Below are 18,951 nucleotides of genomic sequence, written 5' to 3' on the forward strand. Positions count from 1 at the left end.
TTTACTTAAATCATTATCTTATAGGTTACATAGTACCCTACATTATTTTAAAATATTTAGTGTCATTTCAAAAATTTTGGAAATTATGAAAAAAAATACAGATGAAGAATACATATTCTGAAAGCTTTTTCACTGTAAATTTTTCCTTCAAATTTTTGTCTTTTGATTCAAAAGTACTTAAATATGGGATATATTATTAAACAGTCTGTTTTGTTTTATTTTTTAAAAAAAATTTTATTATTTATTTGAAAGACAGAGTTACAGAGAGAGATAGAGACAGAGAGAGGTCTTCCATCTGCTGGTTCACTCCCCAGATGGCCGCAACAGCCACAGCTGCACCAATCCAAAGCCAGGAGCCAGGAGCTTCTTCTGGGTCTCCCATGTGGGGTGTAGGGGCCCAAGGACTTGGACCATCTTCTGCTGCTATCTCAGGCCATAGCAGAGAGCTGGATTGGAAGTGGAGTGGCTGGGTCTTGAACCAGCGCCCATATGGGATGCTGGCGCTTCAGGCCAGGGCTTTAACCTGCTGTGCCACAGCGCCGGCCCCGATCTCTGTTTTATATAATCATGAATTTTTTGGTATTCAGAACATATAATATTTTTTTGTGTTTTTGCTTTTTTCTCCTATGAACACATAATTATTTCTTTTTGTCAATATACAGATACTTATTGTTTTAACCAGGCTTCATATTTCCACTTTATAGAGACACTGGAGTGATGGTAAAACTATATCCAAATATGACTGCAGTACTGCTACATAACACACAACTTGATCAACGAAAGGTAAAAAGAGAGATTTGTTTAGTTTCATAATTCTCTTAAAATAACCATGTTGAAATTACCTACCCTGTTGAGAACTGGTTAATAGTTAATTGGTTAATAGTAAATTAAACAGAAAACAAAAATGGCAGAGATGCTATTGATAGAAGTTTTAAATTGGTTACCACAGATATGTATGTTTTTTCTTCTATGACAGAAATACTCTTGAGGCTTTTGAGGTAGAACAAAATGCCCTTAGCATTTACTAAAAATAAACATATAGCCCTTTTTTCCCAACTTTTACTGATTAACCAATCACAGCATGATAAGTCTTGGGATGTTTAAAATTTGTTTAATCTTTGTCATAGTTCATACATCTGGAAGACTAAAATAAAAGACTAATCAGGAAAACTGTGGGGCCATGGAATAATAGGAGTGTCTATTTTACCAAGTATTAAAATATAAATCTATAGAGAAGGAAACACTGAATTACTGGCCCAGAAATAGATAATCCATATAACAGAATAAATGAGTAGATATAAGGATACTTCAAAAAGTTTATAGAAAACAGAACTAAAGTTTATTTAATTATAAAAAATTTGAAATTCATATAGTTCTTTAATAATATGCATTTTTTCATGACTCTTTTGAAGACCCTTGTACGTGAGACTATAAGTATTATGAATATTATATTAAAAGTTGTACTTTCAGCCAGCAAAGAAATAAAGACTATTCAATAAATCATTGGTCTGGTTATAATGTAAGATCTATACTAATTTTTACATCAAAATCCTGTTTGAATTAAAGAGCTAAATACAAAAAAAAAGAAAAGAAAAGGAGGGAGGGAAGAAAAAAACGAGGGAGCAATGCATTAGACAAAATACAGATATCTTAATGATCTAGGTCCTGGGAAATCTTTTTCATGATATCAAAGCCAAAAATGTCTGACTTCACAGTTCTTTAAAATGATATGACAAAAATCAATACAGTGAAAGACGCAACCTAAGGGGAAATGCTTATAACATAGGACAGAAGTTTAATCATACAACAGGCTTTTGTGAATCAATAGAAAAAAGTGGCTATCAGTAGTAAAATGGAAAGGCAAATCAGTTTTTGAAGACAACCAAGATACCATAAATGGCAGCTTCAAAAAAATACAAATAAAATCAAGATGTCATTTTAAAATTCAGATAGTTGAAAGTTCCCTTCATGAGGAAGAAAAAAGATAGACATTTTCATGTACTGTTAATCTTAGTATAAACTGGGAAAAACATTTAGAGATACCTAAAGACATAGAAGTTCTACATGTAGGACTTTGTTCTGAGATAATAATTAGAGTAGATCAAAGTGGGTAACTTTTTTCTGCCCTTGGCCATTTGGATATTTATAAGGTAATTTGTGTGCCATACAAAATTGTCAACTTAAAAATTAGCCTACTATAAATTTATTAATTTCGAATCCCACCTCTGGCTGCCTTGGCAGAGCCAAACCAAATGATTTTGCAGGCCTTACACAGCTAATAGGCCAGATGTCCCCCCCCACACACACACACAGAGATACACTGCAACTCATTTTTTCTTACCTTTTTATTTTGAAAAATTTTAAACCTACAGAACACTTGAACAAATAATACACTAAAATTTCCTGAACACTGGAATTTAAAACAAGTTAAATGACCATCTTTAAGAGATTAGTTAAATTAAGTATATAGTTTGGATACTCAACTGCAGTGTTTCATTCATTGATATGAAAATTACCAGATTTTATAATCAGGAAAATCAATAAAGCTATTTTTCACTTGGGAAAAAATATGTGTACTTAGATGGGTATTAGGTAAGTATGCATAACAACTCATCATTAATTGCTTTCTTTCAGATTAAACATCCCACTGCCTTGGGATTAGAAGTTGGACAAGAAATTCAGGTATCTGTGTTCAGCCTTTTAGCCTTTAAGTTATAAATTGTACTTGAATTTTCAATTATTTTCATAAAGCTGAAGGAATAGAATCAACATCCATGATGTGTATTTATTTATATGTGGTGTTTCTTTTTTAACACTAGCTTTGCTTAAATAGACTCAAAAAAGATTTAAGACACACTTTCTTTCCTTCAAGAAGCTACAGTTTAGGTAAAACAGTAGCCATCTTTAGAATTTTAAAACAAATGCAAGAGCAGATCAATGTAGGCTGTGCACACTCACTGATTTGGAGATACACGAACTCTGATAATGTAACTTTGTGGAAGGCCTTGAATGTCATCTTTGAGGAGTTGACTTTGTTTCTTCACTACTTGTAGCTAAAGGTTTTGGGCTTGATATGTTAAGAGTCATGTTGATAAAGCTTAGAATTCTGATAACAAAATTGATTTTTTTGTAGTCTCTAATGAGTGAATGAAAGAAGTCATTGCTGGTCTGGTTTCTTTGGCTCCAGTACATTCTGTTCTAGTTATACCTAATACTTATGACCTGAGTAACTGAGGCCTCTAGTTTATCCCCAGTCTGTAGTCCCATTGTTCAAGTAGCCTCCAGAGAAATATGAGAACTAAGAATAATAACTGTATAAGATTGTTGTTTTACATCAGAAGGGACATTAAACCTGCCCCATTTCCCCAACTTTCTTTCCAAGGTAAAGCTAAATAAACTCCAGTGTGATGTTCCCTGGAGCAATAGTAAAAATCTGAGTGACCTAAGCATAATCTTGTGTGGTTTATATCACAATTAATCCCAGAGAGCCCTTGACGAAAATTACTCACCATGTCATTAGTTGTTCTTCCCATATAGAGGCTTAGCCTGGAGAGGATAAGAAAGCACAGATGTGTTTAACAGATGACAGTTAGACTAACTAATGCCCCTGTCTTGTTTTGTAACTACTTAGTCAAAATACATTTATTATACATACACCTCCACTTAGCACTGAGCTATCCTGTCACTGAATAAGTAAAATATTAATCAAACCTTACTTGAACCATGTAAATTTTGTCTTTTAATTTGGATGTCAGTCAATATGCTATAACTAAAAGCCAATCTTTCTTTAACACAGGTGAAATACTTTGGACGTGATCCCGCAGATGGAAGAATGAGGCTTTCTCGCAAAGTCCTTCAGTCTCCAGCTACAACTGTTGTCAAAACTCTAAATGACAGAAGCAGTATTGTAATGGGAGAACCTTCTTCACAGTCATCATCTAATTGTTCCCGGTGATTTTTTTTTTTTAAAGAGAATTTTAGTAGTATCATCTAATAATGTGTAATTTATATATGGTATAAATATATTCTAATTATTTCTATGAAAATACTCATTTACATGTGCCATTCTTTTCAAGAGTAACCTATTTTGGCTTGTTATTAATTATAATAGAAATCAATAAATATTTATTAAAAGTAAACTATTTATATCTCTTAGGAAAGATTATACTTTTGTTCCTCTAATTCTAAAATATATATAGAAAACTTGGAACTAATATACCATGTGCTTATAATGGATTTCTTCCCTACACATTTTTTTCTTTATAGTGACAGTTTACTCTTAGGCATCTAATAGGTCACCTCTTTGCCCCAACAGCTTTACTTGCATACAATTGTTTCATAAAATGAAAAAGCCAGTGCCTATTTCTTCAGAACAGTTAACTGATACAATAGAGGGTTAAAGGAGCTGATTTAACCAATTTTTAATATGATCCCACTCAAATTAGTCACCAAATCATAAATACAGTGAAGTAAGTAATAAAAAATTAATTCTTTTAGAATGAAGTAGTACATATATTTTTCACATTTACCTACACACATAAATTTTTTTTTTTACAGACAGAGTTAGAGAGAGAAACAGAGACAGAGAGCCAGTTATAGACAGTGAGAGAGAGACAGAGAGAAAGGTCTTCCTTCTGTTGGTTTACTCCCTAATGGCCGCTACGGCCGGCGCTGCACCGATCCGAAACCAGGAGCTGGGTGCTTCCTCCCGGTCTCCCATGCGGGTGCAGGGACCCAAGCACTTGGGCCATCCTCCGCTGCCCTCCCAGGCCACAGCAGAGAGCTGGACTGGAAGAGGAGCAACCGGGACTAGAACCCAGGGTTCCAGTGCCGCAGGTGGAGAATTAGCCAAATGAGCCACAGCGCCAGCCACACATAAAAATTTAATCATAAAACAGAACCAGGTTATTTTTCAGTGTGGATATTGCTAACATACGGATATTTTTTGGTATAAGAACTGGTACAATTATGTTTGTAATTACTAAATAGTTTGAAATAGTCATGTACAAAAGTTATTAATATAATTATTAATAATATCTGTCATGTTGTCCATTCCTATTATTTAAAGATCATGTTATATTTCTACCAAAAAAAAGCAAATGGTACATGAAAGTCATAATTAATGATGTGTAATAAACTTGATGAGAATATATGTAAATTCATGACTCAGGGCTAACTAGTTTTTAAATTAAAATTTAGCTGGTCAAACCAAAGATTTTTTTAGATATGTGTACTTAATCAGTAAACATTAATTGTAACATGTATAAAATAGCATATAGGCAGTATTGTTACACTTCCTGAAATCTTGATGGTTAATTGAAAATGAAAAATTAAACTATTTGCTTTCCACATATGCTAGATTGTTATTTAATAATAGTGGCAAAAGTTTCTTTTTCTCCTTACTTTCTGTTTAAGAATTCATCTTTTTTGGCCCAGGTCCTTAGGCCCCTGCACCTGTGTGGGAGATCTGGCGGAGGCTCCTCTCTCCTGTTTTCAGATTGGCATAGCTCCATCTGGGGAGTGAACCAACGGATGGAAGACCTCCCTCTCTCTCTCTCTCTCTATCTCTCTCTGCTTCTCTGCCTCTCTGCCTCTCCTTCTCTTTAACTCTGACTTCAAATAAGTAAATAAATCTTTTTTAAAAAAATTTAAAAATCATCTTTTTTTTAAAGATTTATTTATTTATTTGAAAGTCAGAGTTACAAAGAGAGAGAAGGCGAGGCAGAAGCAGAGAGAGAGAGAGAGAGAGAGAGAGAGAGAAAAGTGTCTTCCATCCGCTGGTTCATTCCCCAGATGGCTGCAATAGCCAGAGCTGTGCCGATCTGAAGCCAGGAGCCAGGAGCTTCTTCTGGATCTTCCACGCGGGTGCAGGGGCCCAAGGACTTAGATCATCTTCTACTGCTTTCCCAGGCCATAGCAGAGAGCTAGATTGGAAGTGGAGCAGCCGGGACTCAAACTGACTCCCATATGGGATACCGGCACTGCAGGCAGCGGCTTTACCCACTATGCCACAGCGCCAGCCCCAAAATCATCAGTTATTTAGTTATTTGAAAGGCAGAGTGATAGAACAATTGAGATTCTATCTGTTGATTCTCTTCCCAGATGAACCAGCCCAGAATGGAGCAGGCTGAAGTCAGGAGCCTGGAATTCCATCTAAGTCTCCCAGATTGGTTCTATTTTATAAGTAAATTTTTGTGTTTGTAGGTAAATATAGAAGGTCACACACATGGATATGCTGCTTCTCAGGATGCAGTAGCAGGAAGCTGATGGATCAGAAGCAGAGTAGCTGAGACTCAAACTGCAGTCCAGTATGGCATGCAGGCATCCCTAGCAAGGACTTAACCTGCTGTGCAACAATGTCTACCCCTAAGGCATCAGCTTTATTGGTGGAATTTGAGAATTGCTATCTATACTTTTATTAAGTTTTCTATTTTCTTGTTCAAAAGAAGTCCCAACTGCTAATAGGGAAAAATGAAGGCAATTCAAAAACTGAAAGAGATCTACAATGCCTCAAAGTAAAATTAAAGCTCAGTAGCTGTAAACCATCATAGGATTTTCATTTCCACTGAAACCAAAAGCCTTTACTTTATATTTTAACTTTTCCTGTTTTTTTTTAGAAGAGTACAATTTTTTAAGATTCATTTTCATTTTATTTGAGAGACAGAGATCTTCCATCTATTGGTTCACTGCCCAAATGCCCTCAAAAGCCAGAGGTAGGCCAGGTAAATCCAGGAGCCTGGAATTTAATCTGAGTCTCCCACATGAATGGCAAGACCCCAAATAATTGTGCTGTTATCTGCTGCCTCCCATGTTGTGCATTAGCAGGAAATTAGATTAGAAGTGGAAGAATTAAACAGGGGGTACAAGCACCCCAAGCAGTGACTTCACTGCTGCTTCACATATTTGCTTGTGAACTTTCCCTACTTTTATCTTTATTCAAACCTTGGGAGTTTCCCTACATTCTAATGAAGTTTTTCTGGAAGGGCTAATATATCCTAAAATCACTATAGTTATTCAGATCACATTGAGTGCCCATCTTTGGTAATTTGTCCAGTACAGAACTTGCAAAATTTTTTCTTTTATGATCTTTGTTTTCGCATAATATACACACACAAACACACACATCCCTCATAAAGTATTGTTCTATATACATATTTATACATTGTGTTTTCTTAAGAATATCTTACTTTTTGGATCCAAGATGCAAAAATGAGTACCAGGGTCTTTCTGGTATCATTTCTGCAAACATAACATTGTTTATTTTTTAAATTTTTTTCTTAAGATTTATTTTATTTATTTGAAAGACAGAGAGGGAGATCTTCCATCTGCTGCTTCCCTTGCCAAATGGGCACAATGGCTGGGGCTATGCAAAGCCAAAGCCAGCAGCCTGGAGCTTCTTCCAGGTTTCCCACATGGGTAAGAGACCCAAGGACTTGGGCCATATTCCACTGCTTTCCCAGGTATATTAGCAAGGAGCTGAATTGGAAATGGAACAGCTGCTGCTCCAGTTGGCACCCATATGGGATGCCACCATTGCAGGTGGCAGCTTAACCCGTTATACCACAATGCCAGTCCTCATTGTTTCTTTTTAATATTTATGTATTTTCATCTACCTGAAAGACAGAGTGACAGAGGAGGCAGAGAAACTTCCATCTGCTGATCACTCCCCAAACACCTGCAACAATCAAGACTGGGACAGGCCAAAGCCAAGAGCCTAAAACTCCAAACAGGTTTCCTGTGTGAGTGGCAGGAATACAAGTACTTGAGCCATCACGTGCTGCCTCTCAGGATGCATTAGCAAGCTGGGTTGGAAGCAGAGGTACCAGGACTTGAACTGGCATTCTGATCGATATGAGATTCAAATGTCCCAAGCAACAGCTTAACCTGCTGTGCCACCATGCCCATCCTTACATCATTCTTTTATTCAACACTTACTATGTGCCAGGAACTATAATCTGTGCAAGAGGTATGTCAGTAAACAAAACAGTTAAAGTTCCAATGCTTATATTCTCATGGATGGAAACTGACAGTAAATAGTATACATAGCATGTCAGGTAGTGGTAGGTTCTTTAAAGAAAAACAGGAAGGAGATGGAGAAAAAGTTGTTATTTTAGATAAAATAATCCAGAATAACTTCTGAGCAGAGACCTGAATAAACTGATAAAAGGAGATGTGCCACTGTTTGGGAACAAGAGTTGAAGATAAAGAGACTAATGACTTCATTTACACTCAGTAGTATATGTTTAGACTATAAAACAGTGTTTTCATTTTATAAACCAATACTCTTTAGTTTTGTGCCTATTCTTCACCAGAATGAGAAAGCAAATATTAAATAATTTAAGACAAGGAGATGGCCAGTGCCAGAGGATATATTTCTTTCTTTTTTGGATTATTCACTTGAAAGGCAGAGTTATAGAAAGAGATCTTCCATCTAGCTGGTTCACTTCCCAAATGGTCACAAAGGACTGGGCCAGGCTTAAGTGAAGGAGTACAGAACTCCCATGTGGGTCTCTCATGTTTGTGGCAGGGGCCCAAGTACTTAGGCCATCTTGTGCTGTTCTCCAGGCATATTAGCGAAAGCTGGATCAGAAATGGGACAAACTGGCTTTCCTGGTCCTTGCATCAACAGGATGCCACATTTCATAACTGTTTTTAATGGTTAAAAAGAAAAGGAAAAAAAAATAAAAATAAATTAAAAAAAAGAAATGGGGGCCGGCGCCGCAGCTCAATAGGCTAATCCTCCGCCTAGCGGCGCCGGCACACCAGGGGGTTCTAGTCCCAGTTGGGGCACCGGATTCTGTCCCGGTTGCCCCTCTTCCAGGCCAGCTCTCTGCTGTGGCCAGGGAGTGCAGTGGAGGATGGCCCAAGTGCTTGGGCCCTGCACCCGCATGGGAGACCAGAAGAAGCACCTGGCTCCTGGCTTCGGATCAGTGCGGTGTGCCAGCCACAGCGGCCGTTGGAGGGTGAACCAATGGTAAAGGAAGACCTTTCTCTCTCTCTCTCTCTCACTGTCCACTCTGCCTGTCCAAAAAAAAAAAAAAAAAAGGACAGCCAGGACTTGAACTAGTGCTCATATGGGATGCTGTGTCATAGGTAGTGGCTTTACTGCTACATCACATTTCTGGCCCCAGGCGATATTTTGCAAAACATTTAGTCAGGCAAGAATATGCTTGGTTATCTGCAAAGAAAGGGTAGATGCTCGGATCATCTGAGAGGTTTAACCACCTTTTGTAAAATTGCAGGTTCATGAGAACTGAGGAGTTGAGAAGATGGTAGTAGAAATGGGAAAGAGTGAATATTTGTTTTCGGGGGGCAGGTTAGATTTCTTTTTATTATTATTATTTATTTGAAAGGCAGTTAGAGAGAGAGAAGTAGAGAAATACACAGAGAGATCCATCTGCTGGTGTACACCACCAAATGGCTGCAACAGCCAGGACTGGGCCAGGCCAAAGCCAGGAGCTTGTTCCAGGTCTCCCATGTGGGTACAGGGGCCCAAGCACCTGGGCCATCTTCCACTGCTTTGCTAGGTGCATTAGCAAGGAACTGAATCCAAAGTGGAGCAGCCAGGACTCAAAGCAGCACCCATATGGGATGTTGGCACTGCAGGTAGAGGCTTAACCTGCTATGCCACAACACTGGCCCCAGAATATGTATTATTTAAAGATTCATTGGGTGTCAAGGGACAAATCTAGCTAAGTTAATTTAAAGCAAAGGGGACAATTTATCACAGAGCCATAAGTTACTTTCATAGAAGCCAAGTCACATAACCCTGTGGTAGACTAGAACCAGGGCAAGTCATCAAGAACAAAGGCCAGGCCAGGATTGTAGAGTGAACTAGCAGATGGAAGATTACTTAAAAATAAATAAATAAATAAAAAGTTTGTTTATTTGAGAGGCAGAATTAGAGAGAGGGAGAGACAGAAGTTTTCTATCCACTGGTCGGCCCCTTCTGTACTTTTCTCTTTTTTGAGATTTATTTTATTTATTTGAAAGACAGAGTTACAGAGAGAGAAACAGAGACACAAAGACAAATCTTCCTTAGTGGGGCCGATGTTGTAGCATAGGAGGTTAAGCCACTGCCCTAGTTGGTTGCTGAAAATTGCACTTAGAGGGGGCGGTGCTGTGGTTTAGTGGGTAAAGCCATTGCCTGCAGTGCCAGCATCCTACTTCTAATCCAGCTCTTTGCTATGGCCTGGTTAAACACAGAAGGATCTCCTGGTTCCTGGCTTCAGACTGGCCCAGCTCCGGCTGTTGCAGCCACTTAGGAGTCAATCACTGAATGGAAGACCTCTTCCTCTGTCTCTGTCTCTCTCTTTCTATAACTCTGCCTCTCAAATAAATAAATCTTTTTAAAAAAATACAGAAAAAGGTATCTGGGAAAGGAGACAGAGTTTGATGTTGGGGAGAATATTGCTTTTTTTGGTTTGTTTAAAGATGCCCGTGGCGTCTCATGGCCTGTTTTGTGTTTGTTTCGTATGAATACTTTATCCTCTACAAACCTATTTTCTTAGCATGGGGCAAAATATGGCTGTTCCACAGGACATAACATGTTCCTGAGGTTAGAGAAAATGAGGGGCTCAGTTTGAGAAAGGACAAACTTGATTAGATTGGCAGGTAAAGATAGCAGTGTGCCGGCGACATTAGGCGGAGGATTAGCCTATTGAGCCACAGTGCCGGCTAACATTCAGATATTCTTTAGAGTATTCTACAACTGTCAAATTTATGTCTTTCTTCCACTGCAGGAAATAAGAACCTCTCTGTTAAGCTCCAAAGAGGCCCCCTAGCTCCCAAATTTAGCTTTTTAACTTGTTTGCTAAGTGCCCTTGGTTTCCCATCAGCCTGCAGGGCATTACTTAACTCTTGTAATAACTGGCCAGCTCGGCTGTCTTTGAAAGCACCATTTCCTATATATATTCCAAATGCTTGAACTGTTGCATAAGCAACAAGATTCTCTGTATCTTGGCTTTTTTCTTGTTGTTCACTACTAATGAAATCTTCAGCACTCATTGGCCACCTTCTACCAGAGAATGAGTAAACCACCTACTGCTTGTTTTCTTTTTTCTTTTTTTTTTTTTTTTTTTTTTTTTGACAGGCAGAGTTAGAGAGAGAGAGAGAGAGAGAGAGAGAGAGAGAGAGAAAGGTCTTCCTTCCATTGGTTCAGCACCCAAATGGCCACTATGGCCGGCGTGCTACACCGATCTGAAGCCAGGAGCCAGGTGCTTCCTCTTGGTCTCCCACGTGGGTGCAGGGCCCAAGCATTTGGGCCATCCTCCACTGCACTCCCGGGCCACAGCAGAGAGCTGGACTGGAAGAGGAGCAACCGGGACAGAATCTGGCGCCCCAACCGGGACTAGAACCCGGGGTGCCAGCACTGTAGGCAGAGGATTAGCCAAGTGAGCTGCGCCGCCGGCCCCCTACTGCTTGTTTTCTTGCACCACTTGCTGTAACATCAGTTTTAATTCTGGTCCTCTGAGAAGCAGATGCCATGAGAGAACACAAGTCTTCTCTTTTTCTATATAATTGGATTCTACATTCATGGATTCAACCAAGAATGGATGAAAAATATTCCAAAACACACAAAAAAACTGCATTTTCTCTGTACATCTTTTCTTCTGTCGTTATTTCTTGTAACTGTAGTATCAACCATTTAGTATTTACATTGTATTAGGAAAAGGTAATCTACAGATGATTTAAAGTATACAGGATAGACGTAATGGGTAAAGCCGCCGCCTGCAATGCCAGCATCCCATATGGGTGCCAGTTTGAGTCCTGGCTGCTCCACTTCTGATCCAGCTCTCTGCTATGGCCTGGGAAGGCAGTAGAAGATGGCCCAAGTCCTTGGGCCCCTGCACCCACATGGGAAGACCCAGAGGAAGCTCCTGGCTCCTGGCTTCGGATCAGCTCAGCTCCAGCTGTTCAGCCAATTGGGGAGTGAACCAGCAGATAGAAGATCTCTTTTCTTTCTCTCTCTGCCTCTGCCTCTCTGTACTCTGACTTTCAAATAAGACAATAAATCTTTTTTTTTTAAAAAAGTACACAGGATAATAATGTTCATGGGTTAAATGTAAATACTATGCCATTTTCAAAAATAATTTTTTTTTATTTGAAAGGCAGAGCGACAGAAAGAGAGGGAGAGACAGAGATCTTCCATCACTGGTTCACTCCTGAAATATCTGCATTGGGCAGAATTGGGAACTCCAAGATCCTGGAACTCCATCTGGTTCTCCCCAGGTGGGTAGCAGGAGCCCAAGAACTTAGACTAGACCATCTACTGCTGCTTTTCAGGCACAAATAGCAGAGATGGATTAGAAGCAGAGCAGCTGGGACTCCAGGAAAGGATGTCAGCATCACAAGCTGTGCCACAACACTAGCCCCCACTATGCTATTTTATAAGTGACTTGAGCATCCATGGATTTTTTTTTTTTAAGGTTAATTTATTTATTTAAAAGGTGGAGTGACAGCACGCCCTCCCGTTCAATGTTTCACACTGCAAATGCCCACAACAGTCAGGCCGGGGATAGCAGAAACCATAAGCCTGTTATTCCATCCAGGTCTCCCAGATGGATGGCAGGGACCCAAGTACAGGGACCATCACATGTTGTCTTCCCAGGCTAATTATCAGGAAGCTGGCTGGAGTGGAAGTAGGATAGCTAGGACTCAAACCAGCACTTCAATATGGAATTGAGCATCCCAAGTAGCAGCTTAATTTGCCTTGCTACATATGACAGCCCCTTAGTGGATTCTGGTCCCTCGTGAATACCAAAGGACAACTGAATATACACACATATGTACACATATAATTGTCATTAATACTTACTAGTATGTGCCTAGAATTCTCTGGAACAGGACTGGATACTTTGTAGTGCCAGTGCAAAACAAAAAGAATTTTAAGAACAATTGCTGAGCATTAAACCAAGTGCACAATTGTACAAACCACTCACTGGTGATGTTCTGGCAACATACATAGGAAAATGGCATATTGATAACACTGAGAGGGAAACCTGAATGGTAGCAGATCAGAACCGAAAGGACACTTAATTTGTTTTTGTGGGGAGCAACTCGGACTAGACTGTTACTGGAATTAAGACTTATTCTATGCATCTGCTCTCCCACAATATGGCGCTGGGAGAGGAGTAAACAGCTTCTACCCAGCTGCCTCTCACCAACTTGACAAGCTGCAGGAGCTGCTCCTGATTGGAGGAGAGCGGCGTGCTTGGCGTATGGGCAGCCGAGTTAGGATTGGCGGAGGAGGACTATAAAGGAGGAGAGAGACGGCATGCACGAGGAACATCTAAGGGGAACATCTAAGGGGAACACCTGTGCAGCCCCCGAGAGAGCCGGCCGGCGGTGTGCCGCTCCCCTGCGGAAGTGGGGAATGTGGCCAGGGGGAACTGCCCTTCCACGGAGGTGGAAGGGATAGTAGCCAACCCGGGAAGAACCAGCAGCAAACCCGGGGAGGGCCAAGCAGACGAAAGAACAGCACAGGGTCCTGTGTCGTTCCTCCACGAAGACGGGGAGCGACAGTTTTTTAAAAAAGATTTTATTTATTTTAGAGGTAGAGTTACAGACAGAGTGAAAGAGAGAAAGGTCTTCCATCTGCTGGTTCACTCCCCAAATGGCTGCAATGGCCAGAGCTGAGCCAATCTGAAGTCAGGAGCCAAGGGCTTCTTCTGAGTCTCCCACGCAGGTGCAGGGGGCCAAGTACTTGGGCCATCTTCCACTGCTTTCCCAGGCCATAAGCAGAGAGCTGGATCAGAAAAGGAGCAGCTGGGACTTTAACTGATGCCCATATGGGATGCCAGCGCTGTAGGCTGAAGCTTAGCCTACAGTGCCACAGTGCCACAGCGCCAGCCCCAGACACTTAATTTTTACTGTATACTTGTCTCTGCATTTTAAATTTTGTATTTGTAAAGGCATTACTCCAGTTAAGTGGACTGTGAACTTATTTGGGTAGCAAAGCTTTGCAGTGGAACTTTGATGAACCTCAAATGTGGGGGTAAGTCTTGAGTAAGTACTGGGTCACATGCTTTTAGAAGGACCTGCAGTGGCCCTCTGTTCATCTCCCCATGGGGTTGAGAAGGCCATGGAATAAAAAGATGTGTCCACCTGGAGCTCATTCTTCCTTTCTAGACCATGCCTTGGTTACCCTGGAGTTCCTACGCCAACTTCCACCCACTTGCAGAATCCTCTTTTCAAGTTCTGTTCTCCTAATGGGTGGCTAAGGAATTCAAGGAATATACATAGGGCTTTGACAGAAGGCTGGAATGTTCTCTAACACTGGGCTCAAAGGTTGTGTGAAGCTTTCTCTGACCTTTCTAAGACAGGAATGTTACTTTTTCTAGGTTCAAAATACATTTTAAAATTTTTTTCTCTGTCACTTTGGCTTTCAAATAAATAAATTTTTAAGTCTTTGAAAGAGTAACAGAGAGAAGAGAGGAAGCTCTTCCATCCACTTATTCACTCCACAGATGGCCACAGTGGAGAGCACTAGGCCAGGCCAAAGCCAGAAACTAGAGCCAAGACCTTCATCTGAGTCTCCCATGTGGATGACAGAGGCCCAAACACTTGGGCCATCTTCCTCTGCTTTTCCCAGGCCATTAACAGAAAGCTGGATCGAAAGTAGAGAAGCAGGGTCGCAAACTGGTGCCCGTGTGAGATCCAGGCAACGCAGGGGACATCTTTATCTGCTATGCCACAACACCAGCCTCCAAATCTTTTAAAATATTTTTTATTTATTTATTTTCCTTTTTTTTTTTTTTTTTTGAAAGACACAGAGACCAATCTTCCAACCACTGAGTCATTCCACAAATGCCTGCAACAGCCAGGTCTAGGCTTGGCAGAAGCCAGGAGCAGGAAACTCATTCGGTTCTATGTGGGTGGCAAGGACCCAGTGCTTGAGCCACCATCTGCTGCCTCACAGGGTTCACATTAGCAGGAAGCTGGATCTGAAGCAGAGGAGCAGAGCCTGCAACCAGGCCCTCAGGCATCACAAGCAGCCACTAATTAAGGCTATGCTAAACGATCTCCTCAAAATAGATTTTGTCCACATCTATCAGAAATTACTGAGCTACTGTTCCGTATAATGGCCTAATTCAAATACATATTCTGAGGTCCCTTGTAAGTTTAAAACATCAAGTTATTGACATTTTTAGGTAGGCGCCTGCTCTGTATAATATAGTCATTGCCCCATGTTTTAGTATAGTGAAGGGTGTCCACGTGTAAGTGACCTAATCAAAAACATAAGCACGTTTTGACAAGCCTATTGCTAAGCCATGACTACAATTCCCAAGATGCACCGCAGAGTCAACGTGCGGACATCGTGGGGTTTTCACTTTTCAGGCTACAGGGCTGTAAAAAAGCCGAAAAAGCTGAGAGACTGGATTAAAAACCAAACCAGGGGGCTCTACCTAGAACAATCAGACACGCTGCTCCGGCCCAGTGCGTGACTACGTGAATGGCCAGAGCGTTCCTCTGGCGCTTATTCAGCGCACTAAACCCGGGGAGAACGCAGCAAATGCCCGCAAGGCAAACTCTTCTCAGCGCTCTTAGCTGTGGGGAAGGGAACTCCCCGCCACTCCCCCAAACTTACCCGCAGACTCCTTTCCTGAGGTTGCAAACACGGCAAGGGCACTGTGTTTTCAGGAGGCTGTACACACTATGCTTTCCAATTGCCAGCTATTAAGAGCCTCACGGTAAGACGCTTTGGCGGGAAATAGGAAATTGTCGAAACATTTCTGCACGTCAAAACAGCCTGGAGAGTTTAGTGTCCGGAGTACTTATGGACAGATGCTTAACTCTTAAGACTCCATAACGAGTATTCGTGACTTTCAGCTCGGGTGAAAGGATTCTGCGTTCCTTTCTCTCCACACACGTTATTTTTCCGCTTTCATAGGCTGACAGGGTGAGCGTCTGAAGTGCAAGCACATTTTTTTTCTTTTTTTCCGCTCAGGCAGGGTTAGTCCTGTTCAAGGTTGCGTACTTCCCAGGTTTGCGCCCAGAGCCCGGTCCGCAGGGAGCGAGACTTTGTCACACCCAGCGAGTGTGCATCAAGCAGACGAAACCCGAGCCGCGACTCGGGTCCTGCAGCCTTTCACAGAAAGGAGTCCGGCGCAGGAACGGTGACGGGAGCTCGCGAGAGCCGCCCGCCCAGCTGAGATCCCAGGCCGGGGGGCGGGGCCGGGAAAAGAGGAAGTGCCACTCAGGCCCTCCCACCTCAGGCGCGTATCCTCCTCGCGAGAGCGCCAGACATCCCGGCTCCTGAAGCGCGTGTAGAAGCGGAGCTGCATTGTGTTGGACTCGTCGGCCGCCGTAGCCCCTGCTAGGGCAGCCCGTGCGAGTCTGCTGGAAGAGGAAGAGAAAGGCAGAGAGTCGGGTTACAAGATGGCGGATCTGTAGTAGTTACCGCGGCGCCAGGAGAGCGAGCGAGCTCTGGGGGGGTAGAAGGGAGGGGAGGGGGTGTGTTCGGGGGTGAGGTGAGAGGTACCGGGGGCTCCGGGCGGAGGAGTCTCGGTGGCTCTCGTCATCCCTGTTCGTATCTCTACCTTTGGAGCCATGGTGTACTCGGGCCTCTCCGGAGCCGCCGCCGCCACCACCGCCGCTAGCGTCTCTCACGAGTGAGGGACGTAGACGAGGAGTGCGAGGAGGCGGCGGCCGGAGCGGTGGGGATAGCAGCCACCATGTCGGATACGCGGCGGCGAGTGAAGGTGTATACTCTGAACGAAGACCGGCAGTGGGACGACAGAGGCACTGGGCACGTCTCCTCCACGTACGTGGAGGAGCTCAAAGGGATGTCGCTGCTGGTTCGGGCAGAGTCCGACGGTAAGGGTGTTGGGTCGGTAGAAGAGGGGGCCATCCCTTCGGCCGGGGACAGTGTGGGGTTTAGGCCCTGGAACGGGCTGCCCTTACCACCGCTCGTGGCAGCGCGTTGGTTTTAAGCCCGCTTCTGTGTGGTAAAAACAAACTACTTTGTCCGGATTTACCCTCCGACGCCGATCTCTTCCTCCGCCTCCCATCCCTATTAAGGATTTGACCCTTTCCTCTCCAATCCCTCCCCTTTTGGTGAGATTTAGAGTGAGAGCAGGAAGTGGTGAAAAACTAGATAGATCTCGCTGTAGCTAGATGCCATGCCTTGTGTATTTTCTTATCCATTATATGTGTAACACAAAAGGTTTAGTGAAACTTGTGTCTTCATTATTTTTTCTTAAACTGGATTTTACCAACGAACCCCAGTTGCTCTAGTCGGCAGGTACTGAGGAAAACCAAAAGGCACCTCCCTGGGATTGTTGCAGACTGTTGCCACGATACGTGCACGCACAAGTACACCTTTAGTCCGGGATTCCTCTAGGCTTCCTTTGTAGAGGGTGCTGGGAAAAAGCGTGTGGCTTACCACCTAAACAAGTTAGGGCACCAGAGCAGCTCGTAAACTCATCCTCGTTGATTTATTGTACCAGTCATGTGAATTATATATGCAGGTCCATAATGAAGACGTTTTTTACAGGGTAATCTGAATGCCTGACTTGAGCAGCTGCTACAAGAAAAACAGTCTGAGTCTGTAATAGACATATGTTGTACTCTGGCTCTTTCGCTTTTATTTTAAATAGTCTCAGACATTTCTACACAGAATATGCTGTTTTTAGGGTTAGGAAAAGGATAAATGCAACACTGTAATTTGTAGCTCAAGTATTTAGAATCCTTTCAGAGTCCATTATAATTTATTTGTTAGAACTGAAAATGGAATAAAACAACTTTTGTTAAAGAGTGGTTTCAAGAAGTTGTTTTACACCTTAAAATTTGCATTGCAATAAAACTTTTTCAGTAGTCATCCAGTCTCCTCATCTTTTTGGTTTGAATATTGTTGTTAGATGGATGGGTTTTTTTTTCTTTATTGTTAGGGATAGGTTGAAATATTCTAAATCATATGAAGCATATATCTGGAGAGAAAACGTGAGTTAGAATTTATTTTGTTACTTCAGATGTCTGGTTGAAGAAACATGAGAGTTTTTGTTTTTAATGTGCATTGTTTTTATTCAGGATTTCATAAGTTGAGATGTATGTAATTTTTTATCTTTCAGGATCACTACTCTTGGAATCAAAGATAAATCCAAACACTGCATATCAGAAACAACAGGCAAGTAGTTGTTTATCTTTAATTTGAAAGACTTCATCTGTGATCAAGGAAGTATTAATCTAAGATGGGAAACTTTCCTGACAAGAAAAAACATGTTTGGTAAACACAGTTACAGACCTTGTATATTTCCCTTGCAGGTTAAAAGGTTCAGACTGAAAAGTGAAAGTTTTTGTATTGTCAGTCATTTATTGACATCTTTCAATTAGCCACTGTTGGTTTATATTAGAATATGATGTATTTGTCGACCAGGTCTCTTCTGTGTCTTGTACAGTAAACGTTTTATTATGAATCACATTAAAGGAAATGACATAAAAGAAAATCCAAAGCAAAAAAAGTCTGTTTGTAGTATGAAATTAGGTTTTTTGACTCAAAGGTAGAGTTTTTGAAGCATTTATATTCTATTCTCGAATTGTATATTTTTACAGTAGTCAGTGGTTATTTCATGAATGTGTACATTGCCAATTATGTGACATTTTCTGTTAATATTTATTGTCTTATTTGGGAAAGAAAATCTGTTTTGTGTTTTAGGTGTACCTGATTATTTAGTCTGATAATGGTAGCAGTGATTCAACCTTTATTCTGTGAATGTTTTCATTTCATTTTTATTATGAAATATGTGATTTTAATAGTACAGAGAGTAATATAATGGGTGTCTTTAACCACCAGATTTAACAATGTAAACATTATAATGTATTTGTTTCAAATCTTTTTGTAATGTTGAACTGTGGATAGAGTAAAGCCCCCTTGTGTCATCCCATTCTGTCCATTCTCCATTCTTCATATAGTTAACTGCTATTCGAAGTTGATATGTATTCTTTCTGTAC

The 18,951-nt window shown here is 41.3% G+C and overlaps 3 protein-coding genes across 17 annotated transcripts in view; 2 read left to right on the forward strand and 1 right to left on the reverse strand.

Moving 5' to 3' along the window:
- The window catches only part of PNPT1 (polyribonucleotide nucleotidyltransferase 1), a 51,197-nt gene extending 47,058 nt beyond the window's left edge, over positions 1 to 4,139 (forward strand). Inside the window, exons 26-28 of the mRNA XM_002709704.6 lie at positions 705 to 783; positions 2,635 to 2,682; positions 3,797 to 4,139. Of these exons, the coding sequence (XP_002709750.1) occupies positions 705 to 783; positions 2,635 to 2,682; positions 3,797 to 3,955 (286 nt within the window). The 3' untranslated portion in view covers positions 3,956 to 4,139. The remainder of the gene's footprint in view (positions 1 to 704; positions 784 to 2,634; positions 2,683 to 3,796) is intronic.
- The window catches only part of LOC149128100 (uncharacterized), a 401,020-nt gene extending 384,015 nt beyond the window's left edge, over positions 1 to 17,005 (reverse strand). For 2 of the 8 annotated variants that reach the window (XR_016229370.1, XM_089326404.1), the window contains exons 1-2: positions 15,590 to 16,178; positions 3,510 to 3,546 (exon numbers count right to left, since the gene is read on the reverse strand). Coding sequence is in view for 2 of the 8 variants with exons in the window: in XM_089326404.1 (XP_089182530.1) it covers positions 3,510 to 3,533 (24 nt within the window). In the remaining 6 variants the exon portion in view is untranslated. Of the gene's footprint in view, positions 1 to 208; positions 553 to 3,509; positions 3,547 to 12,817; positions 12,856 to 13,524; positions 13,748 to 15,589; positions 16,342 to 16,905 lie in introns of those variants that run through there. The other 6 variants (XR_016229373.1, XR_016229372.1, XR_016229371.1 and 3 more) reach the window with 6 other exon arrangements.
- The window catches only part of PPP4R3B (protein phosphatase 4 regulatory subunit 3B), a 69,856-nt gene continuing 67,243 nt past the window's right edge, over positions 16,339 to 18,951 (forward strand). For all 8 annotated transcript variants that reach the window (XR_016229364.1, XR_016229366.1, XR_016229365.1 and 5 more), the window contains exons 1-2: positions 16,339 to 16,818; positions 18,072 to 18,127. Coding sequence is in view for 5 of the 8 variants with exons in the window: in XM_008254387.5 (XP_008252609.1) it covers positions 16,677 to 16,818; positions 18,072 to 18,127 (198 nt within the window). In the remaining 3 variants the exon portion in view is untranslated. The remainder of the gene's footprint in view (positions 16,819 to 18,071; positions 18,128 to 18,951) is intronic.

This window comes from Oryctolagus cuniculus, chromosome 2 (assembly GCF_051225735.1).
Source record: "Oryctolagus cuniculus isolate XC-2025 breed Fujian yellow rabbit chromosome 2, ASM5122573v1, whole genome shotgun sequence".
Taxonomy (NCBI): Eukaryota; Metazoa; Chordata; class Mammalia; order Lagomorpha; family Leporidae; genus Oryctolagus; species Oryctolagus cuniculus.